The sequence below is a fragment of the Anopheles arabiensis genome, chromosome 2, assembly GCF_016920715.1.
Source record: "Anopheles arabiensis isolate DONGOLA chromosome 2, AaraD3, whole genome shotgun sequence".
Taxonomy (NCBI): Eukaryota; Metazoa; Arthropoda; class Insecta; order Diptera; family Culicidae; genus Anopheles; species Anopheles arabiensis.
This window is the reverse complement of record NC_053517.1, coordinates 14,044,985-14,065,556: the sequence shown is the minus strand read 5'-3', so window position 1 is coordinate 14,065,556 and position 20,572 is coordinate 14,044,985. Positions and strand designations below refer to the sequence as shown.

Here is a 20,572-nt window from a genome sequence, read left to right as displayed (position 1 = left end):
TAACAGAGAGCAAGGGAAGGGAAAGAAAGCTTCCTGTGCACAAAATTACTAGATGAGAGCGAGAGATTGTTTTAGAGAGGAAGAAAAAACCAACAGAAAAACAAAAATTGAACCGAAACCATATGCCGTTCAGTGAAAGTTACCAACTGTTAAGACATTTAAAAACATTTCAAACAGCAAGGAAGGAAGCAAGACAGGAGCTGATTGAAGAAAGGAGCCAAAAGGGTTTGAAGAAACATTGTAACCAGAATGTAGTGTTGAACGAAGAGGTTGGGGGAAATCGCATACATTGCGCTGCTGGGAACGGAATCAGATGGCCGATGACCCAGGAAAAGAGTGATTGAAATCAACCAAACCACACCCACACCGACACACACACACGCATACATGCAAACACAACCGAGGGCCGATTGATTTTGGTAATGATGTAGTGTGGAGCGTGCGTGTGTGTGTGTAAGAGGCTGGTGGTGGATAGTAGGACGAGAAACGATGTATATTTTAAACTAAATGTGTGTATAAAACCAGCAACAAGCAACCAAAACAACACAAAACATGAAAAAAAAACCTGTGAAAATGACAGAAAAAAAGAAAAGAAATATATGTAATGTAAATTCTATTTAAAAAAGAAACCAATCTGCGTGTTTGCTTATTTGCGTCATGGTAATTTTGTAATTCGATTGTGAAGATTGAATGATTCAGTAAGTAATAGATGTCAAAATTTAAATATTTATCAACCTTTTTTTACCACAATATACAATTGCTTGTAATCGTGTTTGTTAATCCTTTTTTTATTTCTAATATTTTTACAATTCTGTTTATTAATCTTCTCCATCATACCAATGTTTGCACATCACTATACCAGTTAGCGAAGACACAAACCATCACAGAAAAGCACAGTGTGTTATATTCACCACGCTGAACATTCACCACGGCAGTTATCGTACACCGTGCACAATGTTGATTGAGCAGGATCATACATCCCGGTCGCGACAACAAGATTCGCCATGATGCAAAACAACGCACATGAAATTGATCTATATTAACGGGTAAGAATCTAGAAACGAGAAAGAAAATGTACAAAAAACGCTATCCCTCAACGACGTTCCTCATTCGCCGACGCATCCCATAGAGGAAAATAGAAAAAAACGAAAAAAAACCCGATTTGCGCTGACACAACCTTTCCAACTGCTTGTACCAGGAGAGCATGCATTTCGGTAGGTAGCACGCAGCGCGATACGCAACCGGCACGCCGTTCTGCCGACACTAACATTCTGCTACGTTTGTAACAGGCGCACATGATCGATCGCAGTACACCGTGCTGTCTCTTTCATTTGCCCGAAATTAGTGTGTCGTGTGACGCGTGGTGCTACCTGCACAGATTCCTGCGCTCCTGTTACTTTTTCCGTATCGCGTACGGGGTCAAAACCGATTTCACTTTTTTTGTTTTTTTTTTCTGTTTTCTTCTATGGGATGCGTCGGTGAATGAGGGACGTCGTTGCGGGATGAAGTACATTTTCTTTCTCATTTTAAAATTCTAACCCGTTACCATTGGTTACCAATTTCTTTCCATTCTTCTCAGCGCATACAAATAATCAACACACAATTTGCATTCTTTTCACGAGTTTTCTTTAATTGTTTCGCCATCTCTTACAGGTGTTTCTTCGCCATTGTGTTTCGCTTACGCTTCAAGCGCCTTCTGTGCTACGGGGAACGTAGAAGCAAACGTAAGTAAGCACACTCCCCAAAAAAAAAGACACGCACACACGCACACGTGCCAATCGTCGTTATGCGACCATCTATCTCTCTCATTCTAGTACACAACACGGACGTTTGCGTAGCGCTGATCAAGTAGAAACAAACAAACAAACAAAAAATGGACACGCAGATGATGATTGCTGGAATTATGATTTGATTAGGTGGATATTTCCGCTTTTTCCGCCGTTTTGTTGTTGTGCCTTTTCTCTCTACTTGTTACACAAAATATACACGTACATCCAGTTGGTTCGCTAATAACTGCTCAGGCTGCTACCGTTTGTAAGTAGATGGAGGTGTTTTCTACCCTAGTTTTTTCAGTGTCCTTTAACTATTCCTCTTCGTTATTTACAATCCTACAAGGCGCCTACATTCGGCCTTTTTGGAGCTTCTTTTGCTACAAAGAACAAAACTATAAACAACGCAGAACAAACGTTCTCCAAAACATGCTTAATGGCAAACCGGTTCGACTCCTTAGCTCTCTCTCTCTGTCTGTTTGAAACGTTCGATCTGGAATACAATGGAACCTCTTATGGGTTTCCGTGCATCTAACACATCTAAAATACTATCGCTTGTTTGCTGCTGTGCGCTGGTTTCCTTCCACTAGCGGTTAAATAAATAATTTACACACATTTGTATAGCAGACTGCTGGCCGTACGCGCTCTGTCAAACGTGCCAGGAAATTGTTAGCACTCCCCGTCCCCACTCGTCCCCATATCTTAACCCCATACATGTATATTTCGCTAATGATTAATCAGTGCCCATCAGTCAGTTAAAAAAAGAAGCTCAGTAAACATCTCACTATTATTCCCTATTTTCGTTTCTTCCCGCCTTTTTGATTCGGCTTTCAAATTTGTTACACATACATATACATCTGTGCTACATTTAAATAGTGTTTGTTTCTGTGTTTGTTTTTTGTGCGTGTGTATTACTATGGTGACGCTAATGTGTACGAAAGGATCACGGCGTCGCTTTCTGTTGCAATTGCATACCTTCCACGTGGCAAAGCGCCTAAATGTATGCAATTTGTTTGCGTTACATTGCAATTTAATCATACTTTTGAGCTACCAAAATCATGGAAAACTAGTTTTGAACAGCTTTTTGAACCATGTGCCAAACAACACAGATTCTAACACATTGCATAGCTTTAGGCGCATTGTATTGCTGGCCATCTAGCAAGCAGGCCGAGAGCTAACAGACTTGTTACAGTTCGTTTCTAGGCGTTACATTTCAGCCTCCTGATTGTGTTGTTTGTCGGTGTGATTATCTAATGTGTGTACGTTAAGTATCTGTAGTAGTAGTAGTAGTAGTAGTAGTAGTAGTATTAATAGCCGTATTAATAGCAATAGTAGTTATACGTTAAGTAGCACATTCACTGCTCGCCGCGCGTTAGTGTGTCTTTTGTCTTCGCCTGCTCTGCTAATCCCTACACACACACAGCTGTTAACAGTAGTTTCCCTCCCGTATAGCCTAAGTAGAGCGTTCACGCCCCGCTCCCCAAACGAGGAGCCTTATTTACAATTATGCACCGACTCACTGTACCCGGGGCAGGGCCAGAGGTGCCTTTCAAACGGAAAGCGAAAGGTACATCGAACTAAACGAAGAATAGAGATTTAAGTACAGCAGCGACACCCCCTTCCTCATACGATCTAGCTTTAGGCACTAACTTAACCTTGCTAAAACCCTCGCCCCTCTCTAACTCTAACTCAGAAACAGGATGTATACAGACAACTCATGGACGGATGTAGTAGAAACAAAAAAAGTAAAAGGGGCGCGAACCCCGCAAAACCCGCTCTAACCCTCTCTAAACGCTAACCACCAGATCGTGCAGCACGGAGAGCAGCAGCTCGAAAGGTGACACTCAGGATATTAGCCGGTACCCGTTCGCCCGCTCGTAGAACGCCTGCTTCTGGCAGTGGTGCTCCACGTCCTGCTGGGGCAGCTGGCGCGGCTTCCTAGCATGGCGCCGGCGCACCAGATACAGCAGCTTGAACGCACGCTTGCTGCGTCGCTTGCGGGAGATGATGGTGGATGAGGAGGACGCACCGGTGGTTGCGCCGTCGGCGGCGGTCGGGACGGCGCCGGTCGGCCATTCTCATACCTCAATACTGTTCAAGCTGCCCGAGGACATGTTCTCGGCCCGGCCCAGCCTTGTCGCGCCCGGTCGCTTCATCCCGGCCGCACGCATCGGCATCGGCGAGCGGGCAACGGTTACGCCCTGCTGCTGTTGCTGCTGCTGAAGGAACTCACTGCTGGGTCCACGACCTATCCGTGGGCTGCCTGGGACGGAGCCGGAACCGCGCCGCGTACGCCGTATCGAGGACTGGCGGCAATCGACGGGCGGCTGACCGCCGTCCAGCAGCAGCTTCGGATCGACGCCGTACGCCATGGTGGCACCGTTCGGGATCGGTCTGACCGCGGTGCGTTCGAGCGTGCGCCGGTGGGGCATCGAGGCAAGCATTAGCTGTTCCTGCTGCTGCTGTTGGTGTTGGTGCTGCTGCTGCTGCTGCGCTTGCGGAATGCCGCAACTGTTCATTGCCACGGTGGCGGCACTCGGATGATGCAGCGGCGGCAGTCCTCCGATGTGTTGCTGCTGCAGGTGATGTTGCTGCTGTTGGTTGGGAATCGATTGGTGGTTGTTATTAGTGGCCGGCTCGTGGGACAGCGTGGCAGCAGCCACTCCAGCCGGGTCCGTCGTTTCGTCGCCCTCGTCGCTACCATCGCCCGTCCGTCCGCCGCCGTCCGCCGGTTCGTCGCCCTGCTTCGGCACCGCATCGAGCGCGGCGTTTCGCTTCTTCCGTCTCCAGCCGCCCTCGATCGGGTTGGCGGTAGCGGTGCCAGCCGCCCGTGCCAGCCCGGCATCTCCCTCGACCAGCGTGTTCGGCAGGAAGCGCAGCTCCATCACAGTGCGATTCTAGAACAGTCACGCTGATTTCTGAGCTAGAATAAAACGCGTCCTCGCAAATCGATCTACACAGCAAACTGGCTACTGGGGTGGCGGGGGAGAAGGGGGAAGTGGCGAGGGTGACAGATGAAAGTGAGGAGCAGATCAGGGGGAGCGAAAGGGAGGAGGGGAGGGAGATGTTTTCCCCCTAAGAGTCGTGAAGCGAGAAAGAAGCGGCAGCTTTTATCCTCCACACACTAAAAACAAAACAGATTGCCTACATTTAGGCGCTTCCTCGTGGAGAGCGCAAAGATTCAGTTCCGCCGTACGTAGTGCTGGAATTGTGGGCATCCGACCACAACAGCAACAACAGCAACAAGTGAGATAGTAGTGTGTAATCGAAAGGAAGGGAAGGAAAGAAGAATACAAAGAAGATCAATAGTAAAGAGAAGAAATAGAGCGCAATCGCAGTGTACGCAGTACGGGATGATCGTATCGCGATCAAAACGGTGCGGCATCAGGTAGAAACAGGACGGTTAGAGTAGGTGTAGAAAAGAAAAATGACTGTTAAACCGATCCTCTCCCCAACCCTTGGAGCAAGATGGAGGCGGGCAGGATGGGTGAAGAACCGTGGAAGAAATAGATGATGGGAAAGGTTTGATGAAAGTGGGCGTGAGAGGGGGGGGGGGCGGGATTGTGTGGAAGGAAAGGATTACGAAGCGAAGCCTAAACCGAGCTCCTTCACCATACCGAAACCGGGCGACCGTTAGGGCGATGGTAGAGCGAGCTATCCGTGGGCGACGAACGAGGAGTTTTGCTTGGGCTGAAAATTTGCGATTTATTTCTTGTGCGTTGCAATTAACGTTTTTTTTTTGTGTATATGCATGAAAGTACTTGTATAAGGAACGCTACACTGTACACTAAAGTTCGATTTGGATCAATATTTACATGCAGTATGCACTACGATAGCTAATGTGAAACATATGTACAGAAAGAGTGAATATTCTTCCATTCAAAGTGAAGTTCAAGTTACGTTTAATCATGATCAGAACAACAAAAAAACATTCGAAATTACAAACAAAGACAAATATAAATTACACAGGAAAAACTAAATAAAGGGAAAAATACGCTTAAAAGAACGTTTAACTAACTTAATTATGAAGAATATCAAACAAGCTCAAAGATAAAAAAAACAATATCAAAATAAGGACAACGAGAACGAAACCAAACAAAAACAACATCAAATGGGAACAAAACAATTCAAAACCAAAACAAGGGAAAAGCAAAACATTCATCGCGCAACTTGGATAGTACTTGTTCGCTTGGTCGTGCAGGGAGCGGTTGAAGGGAGCAGCGAGCAAGATGAAGCAATCACTCATGCACGTTATACGCAACACAAAAGGCATGTTAGTGGAAAAGGAGCGGAAAAAGACATTAGTGAATGAATCATTACCGGGTGGGCGAATAAACTACGGCGACCGACGTGACTTAAAACGTTTTGCCTGATTTGCGGATTGCATACTTTGAGGCGCATCGCTTGTAAGTCCATCTTCGCCGGTGCACTTGTAATATGAAGCTATTCATCCGCCCCGCCGGGGGTAATTAAGTAGCAAACGCACATGCAGTGTGGGGATTGGGGGAAGGAAACGTGCGGGGTGGAATGTTGTGTCAACCGAACGCATAACACTAGCGGTACGAAGCGGCATGAAAGCTCACCGTTACCTTGTCGCCATCCTGTGCCAGCGGGTTGGGCGTAATGTTCATCCGTCCGTTCATGCCGTTCGTGCGCGTCTTGTGGTGGGGCGGCGGGCCCCTTGGTCCCCCATTGCTGACCGCACCGGCAAACCCGTTCTGATCGACCGGTATGTGTACCTTCGCATCTGGTTCATCTAAAAAAAAAACAAAGCAAGTTAAAGAGCGGGAAACATTACACACTACGTTTTAAGTGGATTGACAGAGGGAGCTTCTGCTTACCTGCACCGTGGCCACGCTTCTTGCGCCGGCTGAAGCAGCAGCACAGAAACAGCACGAGCAGCACGCTCACGATCAGCACGCAGCCGATCACGAGCAGATAGTTCACCGGCACGACCTGGCTACCGTCCGGCCCTTCTGCTGCCGCTATCACCGTCGGTACGGTCGGTGGCGGTGTCGGTGGCTTCAGCGTCCGACCGGTCAGGATCGCGCTAAAGTCCGACGCGGCCGACGCGGTGAACGATTGCAGCTTAAACTCGTAGGCCGTGCCCGGCTCGAGATGGTCGATCTTGAAGTGGCGGGCCGTGCTGCTGTCCACCGTGGCCTTCGAGTATTCGCCCGCCGTCGTGGCCGGCCGATAGTACGCGTAGAAACCATCGATCGGGTGCGGCAGATGCTGGGGGAACTGCCACTGCAGCACGACGGCATGCTGCGAGACGGGCTCGATGCGGGTGAGCGTCGGCGCCAGCAGATGGTTCTTGGTGAGACCGAGCTGGGAGCCACGCTGCAGGTGGAATTTGCCCGAGGCGGCTCCCTCCTTGTTGTCGTTGTTCGAGTAGACCGCCACGATGCGGAACCGGTACAGGTGGTCCGATTTGAGGTTGTTCACCTCGTAGGAGCGCGTGTACGGTGGGATGTCCTCGTTCTCCGTCATCCACTGGGTGCGGGCGATGTTTTTCGTCGGGTCGCCGAGCATTCGGTACTGCACCTTGAAGAACTGGATCGGCAGCCCGTCGCTGGACGGTACGGACCAGCGCACCATCACCGATTCGTCCGACAGCCGGGTAATGTTGGGCCGTGAGGGAGGTATCATTACCACTGGAAAGAGAGAGGAGCAGGGGGAGAACAAGATGTTAAGGAGGGTTTTTTTTTATTAATGGAAAGGCGTTGACAACCAACGGTTCAGTGACAATGCGGATCAATGCTTTCGTACACGTTCTATGAAACGTCAAACCCAAATCTAAGTAACCACAGCGTTCATGTCACTCTGTTTTGGTTCCCCTAAATTAGGAGTGTGTTTACAAATTTCCCATTAAAGTTTAAGTGATTTAAAATTTATTGAATTTTTTATAGGGATTAAACTCCGAAAATGTCCAAATCGAAAGGCAAAGGAGCAAAGGGCAAAAAGAAAACCGCCGACCCCAACCTCGTCTACTGCGACGACAAACACTTTGACGAAGCGCTCGCCATCGTCCGCATCGAGCACTGCCTCAAGTGTCCCATCTACCGCACGATGGCCGAACGGACGTTCGACCAAATCGCTCAAACCTTCCCGGACAATCGCTTCAAGCTGATCGTGAACGAGTTCGACCGGCTGGAACCGCCGGAAGGCAGCTTCGAGCTGTCCATCGCCCGCAACTGCCGTCTACCGGGCCAACCGCTCTGGACCGGTCTCAACCGGGGACCGCCGAGGCGCGAAAAGTTCCCCCCACTACACGCCGATCACCCGGCCTGGCAGCAGCTTATCGAGCAGATCGGACGCGTAATAAATCCACCCACGGCCACGAAGCAAGCGGGCCTGTTCGGGATGCGCCTGCCATACTTACGGTTTTTGTGCTTCTTTCCACCCTTGCGCTTGGGTGAATGGTCCCCGCCGGCGCCGCCGCCGCCGCCACCACCACCCGCCTTCGGGCTGGACGGGACGGACCCGAGCGGTGTCGTGCCGATGCCGCCCGGTATCTGCTTCGGGATGACCTGCAGCAGATTGCCCTCGCTCGCCTCCCCGACCGCGTTGCGGGCGAAGCACTGCACGATGCCGGCGTGGCGCTTTTCCACCGACTGTATGATGAGCCGCGTGCCGTTCGTGCGTATCAGACCGTCCCACTCGGTGTAGTCGCCGTTGATCATCCAGTAGATGTCGGGATGGGGCGAACCGCGCGCAATGCACTCCAGCTCCAGGCTGTCGCTTTCGTTGGTGAGCGTCGAGCGGGGTGGCGCGACAATACGCGGCGGCTCCAGCACGGTCAGCCACACGGAGTGTAGCAGCGGCGGATCGATGCCGTTCTGCAGCCGGCACAGGTACTGGCCCGCGTCCTCCGGATGGACGTTGGACAGCTGCAGCCCGTAGTCCTGGATGCGAGCGCGCACATTCAGCGGGATGCCGTTCGCTCTCGTCCAGGCGGGTATTGGGACGGGGTTGCCGACGCCCGGGCACTCGAGCAGGGCCGTATCGCCCGGCAGCACCGACACGTTCTGGGGCTGGGTGAAGGCGCGCGGTGCCGAGCGCGGTACGTAGTCGACCGTGACGGTGGTACGCTGGGGCAGTATGACTTCGCTGCCGGTGATGGAGTTGACGGCCGAGCACCAGTACGTGCCGGTGTCGCGCTGCGCCAGCGAGGCCAGTATAAGCCGGCGGCCCGTCTGGAGCTGCGTCACGTTCGGATAGATCGTCATGCCATCCCTGAGGGAAAGGAAAACGGAAGATTATTTATTGCAATCAATTCCGTTTACGCCGGCACACTTACTTGTAGTAGCTCCAGATGGGCGGCGGGTTCGAGACGATGTCACCGCAATCGATGATAATACTGTTGCCGGGGAATACCTTAAAATGCTGCTGCGGTTGTATGCGGCGCATCGTCGTCGGTACCCGATCGTGCCGGCCCGGCACACCGGTCGCCTCCGCCTCCAGCCCGATCGTTGCCAGCGTCAGGCGGGCCGGGATGGACGCAATCGCCGACGCACCGAACCACGCCACACACTGGTACTCGCCGATCGTGGATTCGCTTACCGACACGCGCAGCTTGTACCGTCCGTCAACGACCGTCGCATTGTACCCATGGTGCTGCAACGAGTGAAGAACGTTAATAATAAAAACAAGCTCGACGCTCGGTGTCCTAGTCTCCCTCCCTTCGACTTACATTGCTCTGGATTAGCACGTAGTCTTTGCGCTGTCCCGCCGTGCCCTGCGCCCGAAACCGCCAGTCCAGCTGCTCCGGCATCAGGTTCAGCTCGCACTCAAACAGCACCTCATCGTCGGCGGGTGCGATCGTCGACTCCGGCGCACGTATGATGTACAGGCCGAGACCGCTGCCACCGCTCGAGCGGCCCGAGGAGCCACCGGAGTACTGCTGGGAGGATGGCGCGACACTACCACTCGTTCCACCACCGTGTGCCGGTGCCGTCTGATGGTGATGCCCATGGGAGTGATGTGAATGATGCGAGTGTGAGGACTGCGGGGAACCGAACACCGTGGGCAGGATGCATACGGTTAGCAGTAGACAGAGTCCCAATAAACTGTGCGATATCCGCCGGTCCGACCACCTACTGCATCGATGGCAGTGAGGCAGGTGCTGCTGGGTACGGCAGGATCTCCTCCTACTGCTCACGAGTGGTCGCCGTGCTGCTGGAGGTCGTTTGCTTGCTTGCGGGTACATTGTGGAGCTGAGTGGCGCTGCTGGCGGTTGAGTGGCGGTGTCGCTGAGTCGATCGTTTGCTGAACACATTGTTAAACGCTTCCAGGTTCTGGCTAGTGCATATCCACTGCAAAGAAACGGGGGAAAAAGAGCAGATATAGGGCTTCATTAGGGACATAAAGGTTGAAATGATTGTTCATGTAATATCCCTTGGTTTTGTGGGACATAATAAACCTTTTAAAAGAGTTAACTTTGGGAAGGGTTTCATTGCGATAAGGAAATTCAGGATGTATCAGGGATTGAATGACATCGAATGGAGTTGGTGGTACGGGGTGAAGTTCACAAAGATGTGTGACGCATCTGCAAAGGTTTGCAATGTTCTCCTTCCCAACAGAACCTATCCCCAGTTATCCCAAACCTTTCCCCAAATTTTCCCCCAAATCCCATACCGTTCCGAACACAAAACCGAACCAAACCCAAACCGATGGTGGAATGCAGCAAGCAACCAGAAAGCATTACGTTGCAGTTTACAACGCAGCTCACAGCTGAGCCTCTACAACCAATCCAAATCCAATAGGGGTCCCCAAAGATTGGACGCTCGCCCGAAAGTGGATCGAAATCTCGGCCCGGATGAGTTGCGTCTTGACGTGGTCCGGACGTGATTGATGATAGATTAATCACATCGTCACGGCGATCCCTCACGATGCGCGTTCTGTGTGTGTGTGTGTGTGCCTTGACGCTGCCTAGACGACCATTCCGACCCTTTACCCATGCCCCCTGCTCTTTCCTAGCTTCGAACGGGACCAAACTCATGTCAGTGCCGTAAGCGTTGATGAGCTGTTAGATTTCCAAACAGTTTAGGTAGAGATTATTCCCGAAACCCTCGCCCGAAGTCCCAGTAGTGTCTCTGACATGTGTCTAGGCGCGTTCCATCACTCTCAAGCGCCTCAAGTGTGTGTCTGTGCGTGATTAGGAAAAGGAAGGGGAGAAAAAAGCAATTAATCTTGCCCCCGAAACGTTCCAGTCTGCTTTATTTGTTTTCGATCGACATTTTGAAGCAAACGACGAAAGCGATAGAGTAAACGATCCTCCTCCTCCTCCTCCTCCTTCTGCATGATAACTGCGAGATCCCAGACAGAATGGACAGGACGGGAAAGGCGTTGACTTATCAACTACACGTACCACGAACGGAGAGCCCGTTCATTCCTGTCCAAACTTCCTCTTCGATCGTTAGGTCTGCTTACAGGCAGCAGAGTTCTTAGAAACGCCCCTCTAACGCACCGTTGGCTGACAGACTGACTGTCATATGTTTGATTCCAAACGGTCACAATAACTCAAACATCTTTCCATTCCCAAAAGGACACTCCTCGATCGTAGTTTGTTTAAACATAGAATAATTTATCGTAAACACATCATACCGTTTCGTTTCCCGCTGCCAACTCCCGACACTGACCGATCACCATAAATTTGGGCATTAGATCAGGTTGCTTCCTTCCGAACTCGAACCTCTCACTCTCTCACTCTTACACACACACACACTGCCAACTAATACCGCCATGCGCACTGCACCACCGTGGGAAAACGGGAAGTCCATTTCCAACTCCTCCAGCGACCGGGCGCGTTTATTTGAACCAATATTTAACCGCTCGCTGCGTTGCGTTAGATAAACAAACACTCGCCTTACAGTCGCGCTTATGTTTATCGCACTGTTTTCCAGGCGGGGTAGGAAGAATGATGGTTTGATTACACATAAACTGGCACGCAATGCTTAATTGATTGTGATCGATGAATGACGCAGTGAGTGAGTGGTAGTGTACAGTGATGGACCTTACAACAAGCAATGATAATTAGCCTGCCCCGAGATTGCGGAACTCACTCAATGACGATCGGTATCGGATCGGGTTTACGGGGTGGTTTCGTGAATTGATTTGACGAAGGGGAGAATTCTTGATTGATTGAATGGCTTTTTCGGGTTCCTCGCGTGGATACGATCGATCTTGGATCTTGGAACGAACGAAGAACAGGTGTATGAGTAAAGCACTTTTAGGGGGACGAAACTGTTCAACAAGAATAGAATGATTTATTCTATTCAAATACACCAAGAAAGGGGAAAGAATTTGTCAGCCACCGAACTTCGAACTGATAAGCTGAACTGCTCCATCAATCATCGTTCGGTTCAACATTCTCAGCAACACCACCCCTCTGTGGCTGCGCTCCACCTTCTAATTAAAACTACAAATTCATTCCCTTGGAATGAACTCGATCCAAGGAAGCCATGCCAGGAGATGCCTTCCCTCCATCTCCAAGGCAAAGTTTATTGCACCGTCCGGGGACCCCGGGGCAGTAAAGTTTATGGAGCACAAGCGTTTATTATTCGTTATGAAGCCATAATCGGTCCCTTGCCGTCGTTTGTTCGGTGGTCATTCTTTGGGCTTTACAAATTGATACGAAAAGGAGGAAAAAATGAACAAAAAATGAGTAAAAAACATCAACATTTACAACGCCCAGCGCAGAAAATGCGTTCGGCTTCCATCGTGTTTCCAATATTCCAGCCCAAAAACGCACAGGATTTGGAGAATCGAACCAACAGAACAACAAGAACAAACACACACTTACACAACCGAACCGACCACGGGGCGGCAAAATAAGACAGACAGCAGCATAATTTTACGACAATGTTTTGAAAACCATAAACCACAATCTCGTCAATGGATGCGGATGGTGCGGATGGGGTTCCCCTTGTGCCGGTTTGGCGTGTGTGTGTGTGTGTGTCTCCGTTCTTTAATATAATCGTGTTCTTTTTTTATAAGACTTTCCTGTTCTGCGGTGCGCTGCAGCTGCCCTATAAAATGGGGTTTCGAATTATTTTAATTTTAGATTAACGACCGTCCGGCGACCCCTCCTTTCTGAGTTGGTGGCGAAGTGGGTTTAGTGCTCGATCTGTCGTGCGAGTTGCGATTTAAGCGTTAAAGGGTATGCAGGTGCTATCGTGTGCATCAGGCGACCGATGGAAGGTAGTGTATAAATTAGGCGTATTTTACGTTCCAGTTCCTTTAACTGTTATTCGATCGTGCAGTTAGATGTGTGTTTCCGAAATGATCTCTCTCTCTCTCTCTCTCTCTCTCTCTCTCTCTCTCTCTTATACACACACAGCTAACATGTGTCAAATCGCACGAAATGGTGCATAAATTATGCTGCGAGATTGATTTTTCTATCAACCCAATATTCCAAAGTGCATGATTAGTCGCGGACAGGTGCATCCTACATTTTAGGATCTTACTGCACAAGAATGAAACCAACGCTGCTCCAAATAGTTCACAATTTGATATATTTTAACCTTGTGATCCAGAACTGCGAGGATGATCGAGAAGGATTATGTTCGATACATACCGACCGCTACACAACACGCTGCCCAGAGCTTAATGGTGAAGAAATCAATCAACCATATTCCCGCGCCAAAGTATGTTCGGACACTCGCCGCCTAGACGGCCATCGCATCGGTTGAGCGATTGCCAATTTCCAAAAAAAAAAGAGGTTCCTTCTTCACTAAAAATTGATCACCCCGATCTTGAACTCCATCCCACACACACGGGTAGGCCGGCCGAGCGCGTGCGAACGCGCGAACGTGTTTCATCAATCTTACTGATGTAGTGCCGCGCACGATGGCCAATCCGTATCGAACGCTTTAATTACTGCACATTTTAACCCCTTTTTAAATTTATCATCCCCTTTGCGCGCTTTGCCGGGCGGCACGATCCAGTGGGTGCGCGTGCGATCTTGCCTGCGATCACCGTCGCGCCCTCAATTTAACCATTTCGGGACGGACGGAATCGATCAGGCGGCAGAAGCATCACAGCCTAAACCACACACAACCACCCCTACGGAGCTCGAATTGCGACAATTGCACTGTAAATGGTGCTGTTGAGGAATGGTACAGTCGGTCCCTGCCTGCTTCCTTTGGCTGATCGTAAAAGAGATCACATTAGACACGAACCATTAGACGAAAAGCCGACCGCAGGGGCCGGCCGTACGGGTTTGACCCTACGCGTTCATCTTTTAAGACTCGTTCTCGGTCCCGTTGCCGCCACGGGCCGGGGGGGTTCTATGAAAAATCGCCCCATTTTCCCCTTTAAAGGTCGGCAGCGGCGTTCCGTGTTCGGCATTTATTCGTTCTTCGAGCGCACTAGGCATTATGATGCTAGAGCGTTGCTTTACTAGCGTTAATGAGATTACATTACCTATTTGCCCGTGGCTGGTAGTGAATCGGTGTTCATAGAGACCGTTTTTCTCTTCGCCGAGACTTTGCAATCATGCGGAAATGATGACAAATCTGACACAATTTGCGGCTCGCTTTATTTTACGCCCCAGAGAAGACAATCTGAGCCTTAATGATTCTGAAAGTTACGGTCGGATTTTGGGACTGTGTAGTGACGCGTATTTAATGATGGAATTGGGAACTTTACTGGTTTGTTACTGTAACGCAAAAAAGGACAAAAGGGAAAAAGAACTTCAATAAAGGTTATTCGTGTGTAACCTTTCTGTTGGAGACTGTCCAAACTAAAGCCCACAATGTATCTGATCAAGGATGTGATATGTCTTTCCTCCCATGAAGTCACCTCGATCAGGACACATTTGTTCACCATCCCAGCACAGCCATACAGCATTAATTATCGTTTCTTTTACACAGCAAAAAAAACAAAACAACTACAACACAACCCTACGCTTGGTGGATGGATGATTTGACGTTGTAAAAATTAGCCCAATCGAATTAATGATTGCCGGACGGCCATCCCAGACAAACGAGCAGTCACTCTTACCGACCACCACCTCGCCGGTTTCGCTCACTCCACACTGTTCACAATCTAATTTTGACGTTTCCTTCCCATCATCGCAACCTTTCGGATCGCGAATTAATCACAAGAACGACCAATCTAATCAAACCGCGCGAGCTGAAATCTGAGATTCCAGATCAGCCCAAACACACAAGCGATGTAGGGCCGCTCCCTGCAATTCCAGCCGGCTGCCTGGGCTGTCTCATTTCAAGAGAACTCGTTCAACAAATTTCATCGACCGCTCGGAATCACGGCAATGGGGGCTCGGAAAGCACCGACCTCACCAATTTCACCCGCCGCGTTTACTGACTGCTCATACACCGTCTTCTCCAGCGGTCTCCGAACAAACCGACCACCACACAATTTGTTAGCCAAAAAGTTGTTCCCCACAAACCTCAATGTGAATTCTGAAGCTTTTTTTGTATTGTTTCTTACGTCCGTACCCCCCTGCACCATTACCCTCATCATTTGCGTATCCTTATAAGTTCGATCGGGAACTGGTCGATAAGACGGCGGATAAGCGCTGGAGCTGGAACCGCCACCGCGGGTGGAAATAATCATAAAAACATAAACCTGCCTTCTATTCTTCCTCCGAGTCCGCTTCCATCCGCCCGTAATCTCGACGCACAGCGACACCGACACGAACGTACCGGGAGGGTCATCATTAGCAGCAATTCATTGGCATTCTCACGGAATGTTAATTGATTTTAGTCTGCTGCTGCTGCTGGAGGGGTTGCAAAGAAATAAACAGTCCGCAGTCGCGGGACGGCAGATTATTATTTGAGCGCCTTGTGTTATTTGAGGCGGGCGAGAGAGCTCATGAACCACCTGCGCCGTGCGGTTTCGAGGGAAGTCGAAAGGGGACGTAGAGACTCCTGGTTCTGGTAGCCTGCCCGCCTGATCAGCAGCGGGTGGTTGGCAAGGTTCTTTTCCATCTCAAATAATGAATAACAACATCAAGCAAAAAATAAACACCGCTCGATTACGTTAGAGGGGAGAGCGTTAAGGAAGCAGCATAAAACAAGCGGTAACAATACCTCAACACTTATAACGAGTTATTCGGAAGTGAGGTACACACACACACATACGTCAAACAAACGATGCGTGTATGCTGATCAAGCCGGGAATCAGGCAAAAGGGGGCAAATGATTATAGTTTTATTTTCTTCGCTCTCCCTTTTTTTTCCTTAACTATTATCCTCCACAACACTAAACTAAACGATCGCCCGTCAAACGATTGAGGCGCACAGAACGCAGCAAAAAGGCGGTTAACCAACAACAACAAAAAAACAAACTGGTCATGGCGATTGGCACAACATGATAATAAATGAGAAGAATCATCGTGTCGCGATCGCTAAACGAGCGACCCATGAGCCGGGCTGGTTGGAATCCGTCAAGTGTAACCAAACTTAAAACCAGCTAAGGATGAGAGAGAGAAAACATGAACGCTCTCTCCTCCCCCCGAAAATGAAACATGATGAAGCGATGGATGGGACGCAACAACAACAGCAGCAAAAACACATACTTCAATTCAACTTTCAAACCACCAAAACCGCCCAGAAGAAGCGAACGTACGAAACCATTAGTAAAAAAAAAGCATCCCAACCTCACTTCTAGCGAAAATAAAGGGGGAGAGAGGAGAGGGATCCTAATTTAGGTTGCAACGATCAGCGCACACGATCTGCACAACAACAACGACCACAACAACAAAATCTCCAAGGATCATAGGAGGGATCGTGTCGCACTGGCGCAGTGACTCAGCCCGCGACCACGGCATGCCGTGAGAAGAGGCACTCTCTCGGCACGGTTCTGTGTGACTAATCGGGTTTCAGGTGGCCTTTTTTCCACCCCACAGAATCGATAATGCCCCCCCTTGGCTCACCTGCTTTCCTTCTCACTGGATCCCAAGGCAATGATTCGGAATGATTGGAATCTCGCCCGAACGGCGCACGGCGGTCGGTGGGGAACCACTAACAGCACACATTAGTCTCCCGCGAAAACAGTTTAAGATGATCGTGGAATCGAGCAACACATTCAAAAAACAACAAACCTCCAATGACAACCATCATCACAGGACAGGAAGGCGGATATATGCTGGCGAGGAAGAGAACAGAGAGCGACAGCAAAAAAAAAAACAGTGCCACATTAGATGTTAGTCTGCGCGGGGTGAACAAAGGGTGAAAAGAGTCGAAAATTACGCTCACAAAAAAAGGGGGGGTAGTTTCAAGAGACGATCGTCCCACCAGGGGCGAGAGGGAGAGGACGGGCGCAGGCGGCAGGGTATAATAAATTGATAAAATTTAAATTACAATATTTATTTATGCAAATCGATTGGACACAACTTTTGGGCGAACGTTTCTTCTCTCCTTTTTTTGGTTAAAGGTGGTTTGGGGTTCTATTCCTCTTTCCTCATTTTTTTGAATATGCGCCTCATCATCGTCTCCGCGGTACGCCATTGGCACGGCGCGAACGCAGCACCGTGACACAACAGCGCAACAACCTGTTGCTGCGTTGGAATGTGTGCTTCGGTCTCGAGCCCGAGAATGATCCGAACACACTGGTGGGAAGACGGGCGCTGCTTTTCGTTGTTTTGCTCTGTTGCTCAGAGAGCAGACTGAGAACGCGGTTTACGGCCTTTTTTTGTTCTTCACGACCGCAAGAGAGTCAAATTTTAGCCATTTCCCTCCCCCTCCCCCAAAACGCGTGAGCGAACGGCCGGAAAGGTCGGACAAATGTTTTATGGCCACATTCGGGTGTCAACCCAACCCGGCGTCAACATTCAGATCTTCTTCAATGCACGATGCTACGAACGGAACCACTTGTCGCAGCGCGTGGTTTGTGTATCGCAGCGCGCAAAAAAAGAGAGGCTTCCTGTGGTGAGCCTGCCTGCCTGTGTGTGTGTGTTTGAGTGTGGTGCAATAAATGACAGCAAAAGCAGCAAAGAAGAAAATCAAATTAATAAAGTTGCTCCCACAATCGATCGATTGTGCGAGTGGTTTCAAACGACGGCCACTAGGTGAATAATTTATTGAGGAGTTTTTGAGGAGCCCCAGCTTCCGTCAGCGCCATTGAGGCGCGGGACATTCCTTGTAATGAATTCAAGGAAAACTTTCAAGACGCGATAGATGCCAACCGACGGAAATACACTCCCTCCACCTGCTCTACTAGATACAAATGATACAACTTCACTGCTAAGATAAGATATCAGGTGGGAAAAGGCTGATAAAGAAACACAAATTAATTAGAATTCTTAAAAGGGTTTGAAGGTGAATGATGGCATTTAATGTTGGGAGTTTTTAGGCGTGAAAAGGAAGCATTGCAGATCGATAAAGCAGTGCCTAATTAAAATATCAAGCTCATAGCTTACTCTTACGCATTACACACCGATTGCGAGTAAACAACTGTTAAACGCTTGTTTTTGTTGTGCAGTTTGCATACCTTTTGGCGCTAAAAAGCCTTCACTTTAACAGTTCAAATTAATTACCTTTACTCGATGCTTTCAATGCATCGTAAAGTCAAGTCAGCAGCTTCTCTAGCTAGCGATCAAAAGTAGGAAAATAAACATACCCAAAGCTCTGCCGAAACTCTCTCCAGCATTGTCGGAAGGGACTGAAAACCACACTAACACGTTCATCGCAATGCGACAACGGCCTCCCGCCGTTCAGGGGAGGACCACTTACTAGGAGACTTTTTAATTTTTATTTGCTTCTACCTTCCCACCCTAGCACTGGTTAGAGCTCAGGCCCAGGCATCAAGCCTTCTGTACTGACAATTTTTCATTTTACCACCCACAACCTCCCTCACCAATCAGCATACCTCCTCCTGTATCCAGCTTTTGTCAGGCGGTTTCTACCGATTTGGTTGGTGTTTTTTTTTAAATCCCCACTGCAGCCCTTTTTATTTGCCTCCTTCTGCAGCAAAACCGTGCATGATTCAACGGCCGTGCTCTGGTGCAAAAGCTCGATCTCTCGTGCCCCCCGTAAAAACAGCATTTCAGTTCAGGTCGTAAAGCACATTCCTTCGACCAGCGCGAACCGGGTGGTGATGGTGGTTTTGTTTCGCTGGCGATTCACCCATCACCACCCACCACACAACCGCTAGATTCGTTCTGGTTCAGCAAAATCCCCGACAAAAAATGCTGCACAAACGATAATGCAATACGCGCTCGATGCAACTGGCTAGCTGCACCGAAACCGATCCGATCGGTTCACGCACTGCCAAAGCCTCCATCTACAAGCCCTGGAGCCTAATCTGTGCCGCGGAAAAGTTCGCGCTGATTCATGGCGTCGAAATGTGGAAACGAGAGCGCGCAGATAGACGCGCACACAAACACACACACACAGACACACAGCCAGTCAGTGGCCGGCACCAAACATTCCGTGCTACCTGGCCGATTACGTGCGAAGCTTGTCTGCACCAGATTTATGCCTTCTCATGCTTCCCTTGCACCGGGCAATCGGGGTCAGTTACAGTTTCCGCCAGCTGCATCTGCCGTCTTCTGCCCTTCTGAAAAGCGACGACGCTCACCAGGAAGGGTGTTGTTTTGCGTTCCGGTTTAGGTCGCTCTCTTTTTCCCTTTATCTCTCTCTCTCTCTCTTTTGAATACTTCTTCATCCATGGCATGCTCCAAAAAACACTTGTGTCTAAACGAGGTGAAGGGCTTTGGTGATGGGCACAGAGCAGGATGCTCTACAGGGAGAGCGGTGACACTGAAACCTTCCTTATCCACCTCCCTCCACAGGTACACGGATTGAATTTCCACACACTTCATCCATCCATGCATGTAATGCCTGTTTGGTTGCGGAATTCGTTTGGAAAATCCCAAGCGTACAGCGGCAAGGTGCAAAGCAGCTAAAAGGCCTACATTTTTAACCTAGAAGTTAAGCCAGCTTTAAACCCTCCCGAACAAGGAAGGATGTGTTTCTGCCTCTTCTGTATATAATGCACCAATTTTCCCATCCATCTCCATTACAAAAGAGCGAACTGGGGCGGAAGACACTGACACAGCCACTCTCGGCCTTCCTCAAGGGCGACAGCTTATCCAATTTCCTTGGCTCAAGTGTTTGCCCTCGGTGTATGTCACCAATTCAACCACTTACCCATCGGGCATTCGCGAAGGAAAACTTTTCCGTACCCAATTTACTTGTCGCGTGGCGGGGAATGCCAAGAGCGCCCCCGGAAACTGGACTTTCTTTTCTTTTTTCTCTCCTCAAAGTTTGCACAAATCGCGCGTGCAAATTAACATTCCCGAGTCCGAGCCGCGGAAATGAATTATCGTTTAGTGGCGGGCCACAATTTTTGCCCGACGACCATTCCTCTACCGGGCCCCTTCATTCCCAGGCCGAGAACACGCTGATGAATGTGAATCTCCCCCTCCCCATCGGGTGTTGCCAGTAAACTTCTCCGATGACAAATTCCCACGGTCGTGCATGTCACATTCTTTGCAAAGGGCGCTTGTTTTTTTTTTTTTTGTTAATTTTCTTTCCAAGATATATTTCATTTTGATAGCTCCCCAAACCTTCCACCCCCGTGGGAGCCATACCGCCGTAAGTCTTCAATGGGGAAAGTTAACGAGCAGGATTTATCCGACTTGGGTTGGGTCCTTGAAAGGCATCTGCACCGAAAGGAGAGAGGAGCGCGAGAGACGAAGAACCATCCAAGAAGGTGGTCTCCATGGTTGAGTTCTCCGAGCAACAGGACGACCACTCCATCACCCAAAGGCTCCCGCCGACCGAAAGGAGCTTGTTCTTAATTTCATGATAAATCAAAATAAATTGACAG

The 20,572-nt window shown here is 49.5% G+C and overlaps 1 protein-coding gene and 1 long non-coding RNA gene across 14 annotated transcripts in view; one reads left to right on the top strand and one right to left on the bottom strand.

Moving 5' to 3' along the window:
• Nucleotides 1–1,361: 1,361 nt before the first annotated feature.
• On the top strand, nucleotides 1,362–1,828 carry LOC120895898. Its single transcript, XR_005738387.1, has 2 exons — nucleotides 1,362–1,507; nucleotides 1,654–1,828. It is a non-coding gene; the product is annotated as an uncharacterized LOC120895898 (long non-coding RNA).
• Nucleotides 1,604–20,572, bottom strand: part of LOC120895890 (interference hedgehog-like) — an 80,534-nt gene continuing 61,565 nt past the window's right edge. For 5 of the 13 annotated variants that reach the window (XM_040299610.1, XM_040299607.1, XM_040299606.1 and 2 more), the window contains 6 exons: nucleotides 9,466–10,087; nucleotides 9,073–9,389; nucleotides 8,155–9,008; nucleotides 6,611–7,426; nucleotides 6,353–6,525; nucleotides 1,604–4,666 (listed from right to left, as the gene is read on the bottom strand). In XM_040299610.1, the coding sequence (XP_040155544.1) occupies nucleotides 3,848–4,666; nucleotides 6,353–6,525; nucleotides 6,611–7,426; nucleotides 8,155–9,008; nucleotides 9,073–9,389; nucleotides 9,466–10,050 (3,564 nt within the window). In that variant the 5' untranslated portion in view covers nucleotides 10,051–10,087 and the 3' untranslated portion in view covers nucleotides 1,604–3,847. Of the gene's footprint in view, nucleotides 4,972–6,352; nucleotides 6,526–6,610; nucleotides 7,427–8,154; nucleotides 9,009–9,072; nucleotides 9,390–9,465; nucleotides 10,088–20,572 lie in introns of all 13 variants that reach the window. The other 8 variants (XM_040299612.1, XM_040299613.1, XM_040299614.1 and 5 more) reach the window with 8 other exon arrangements.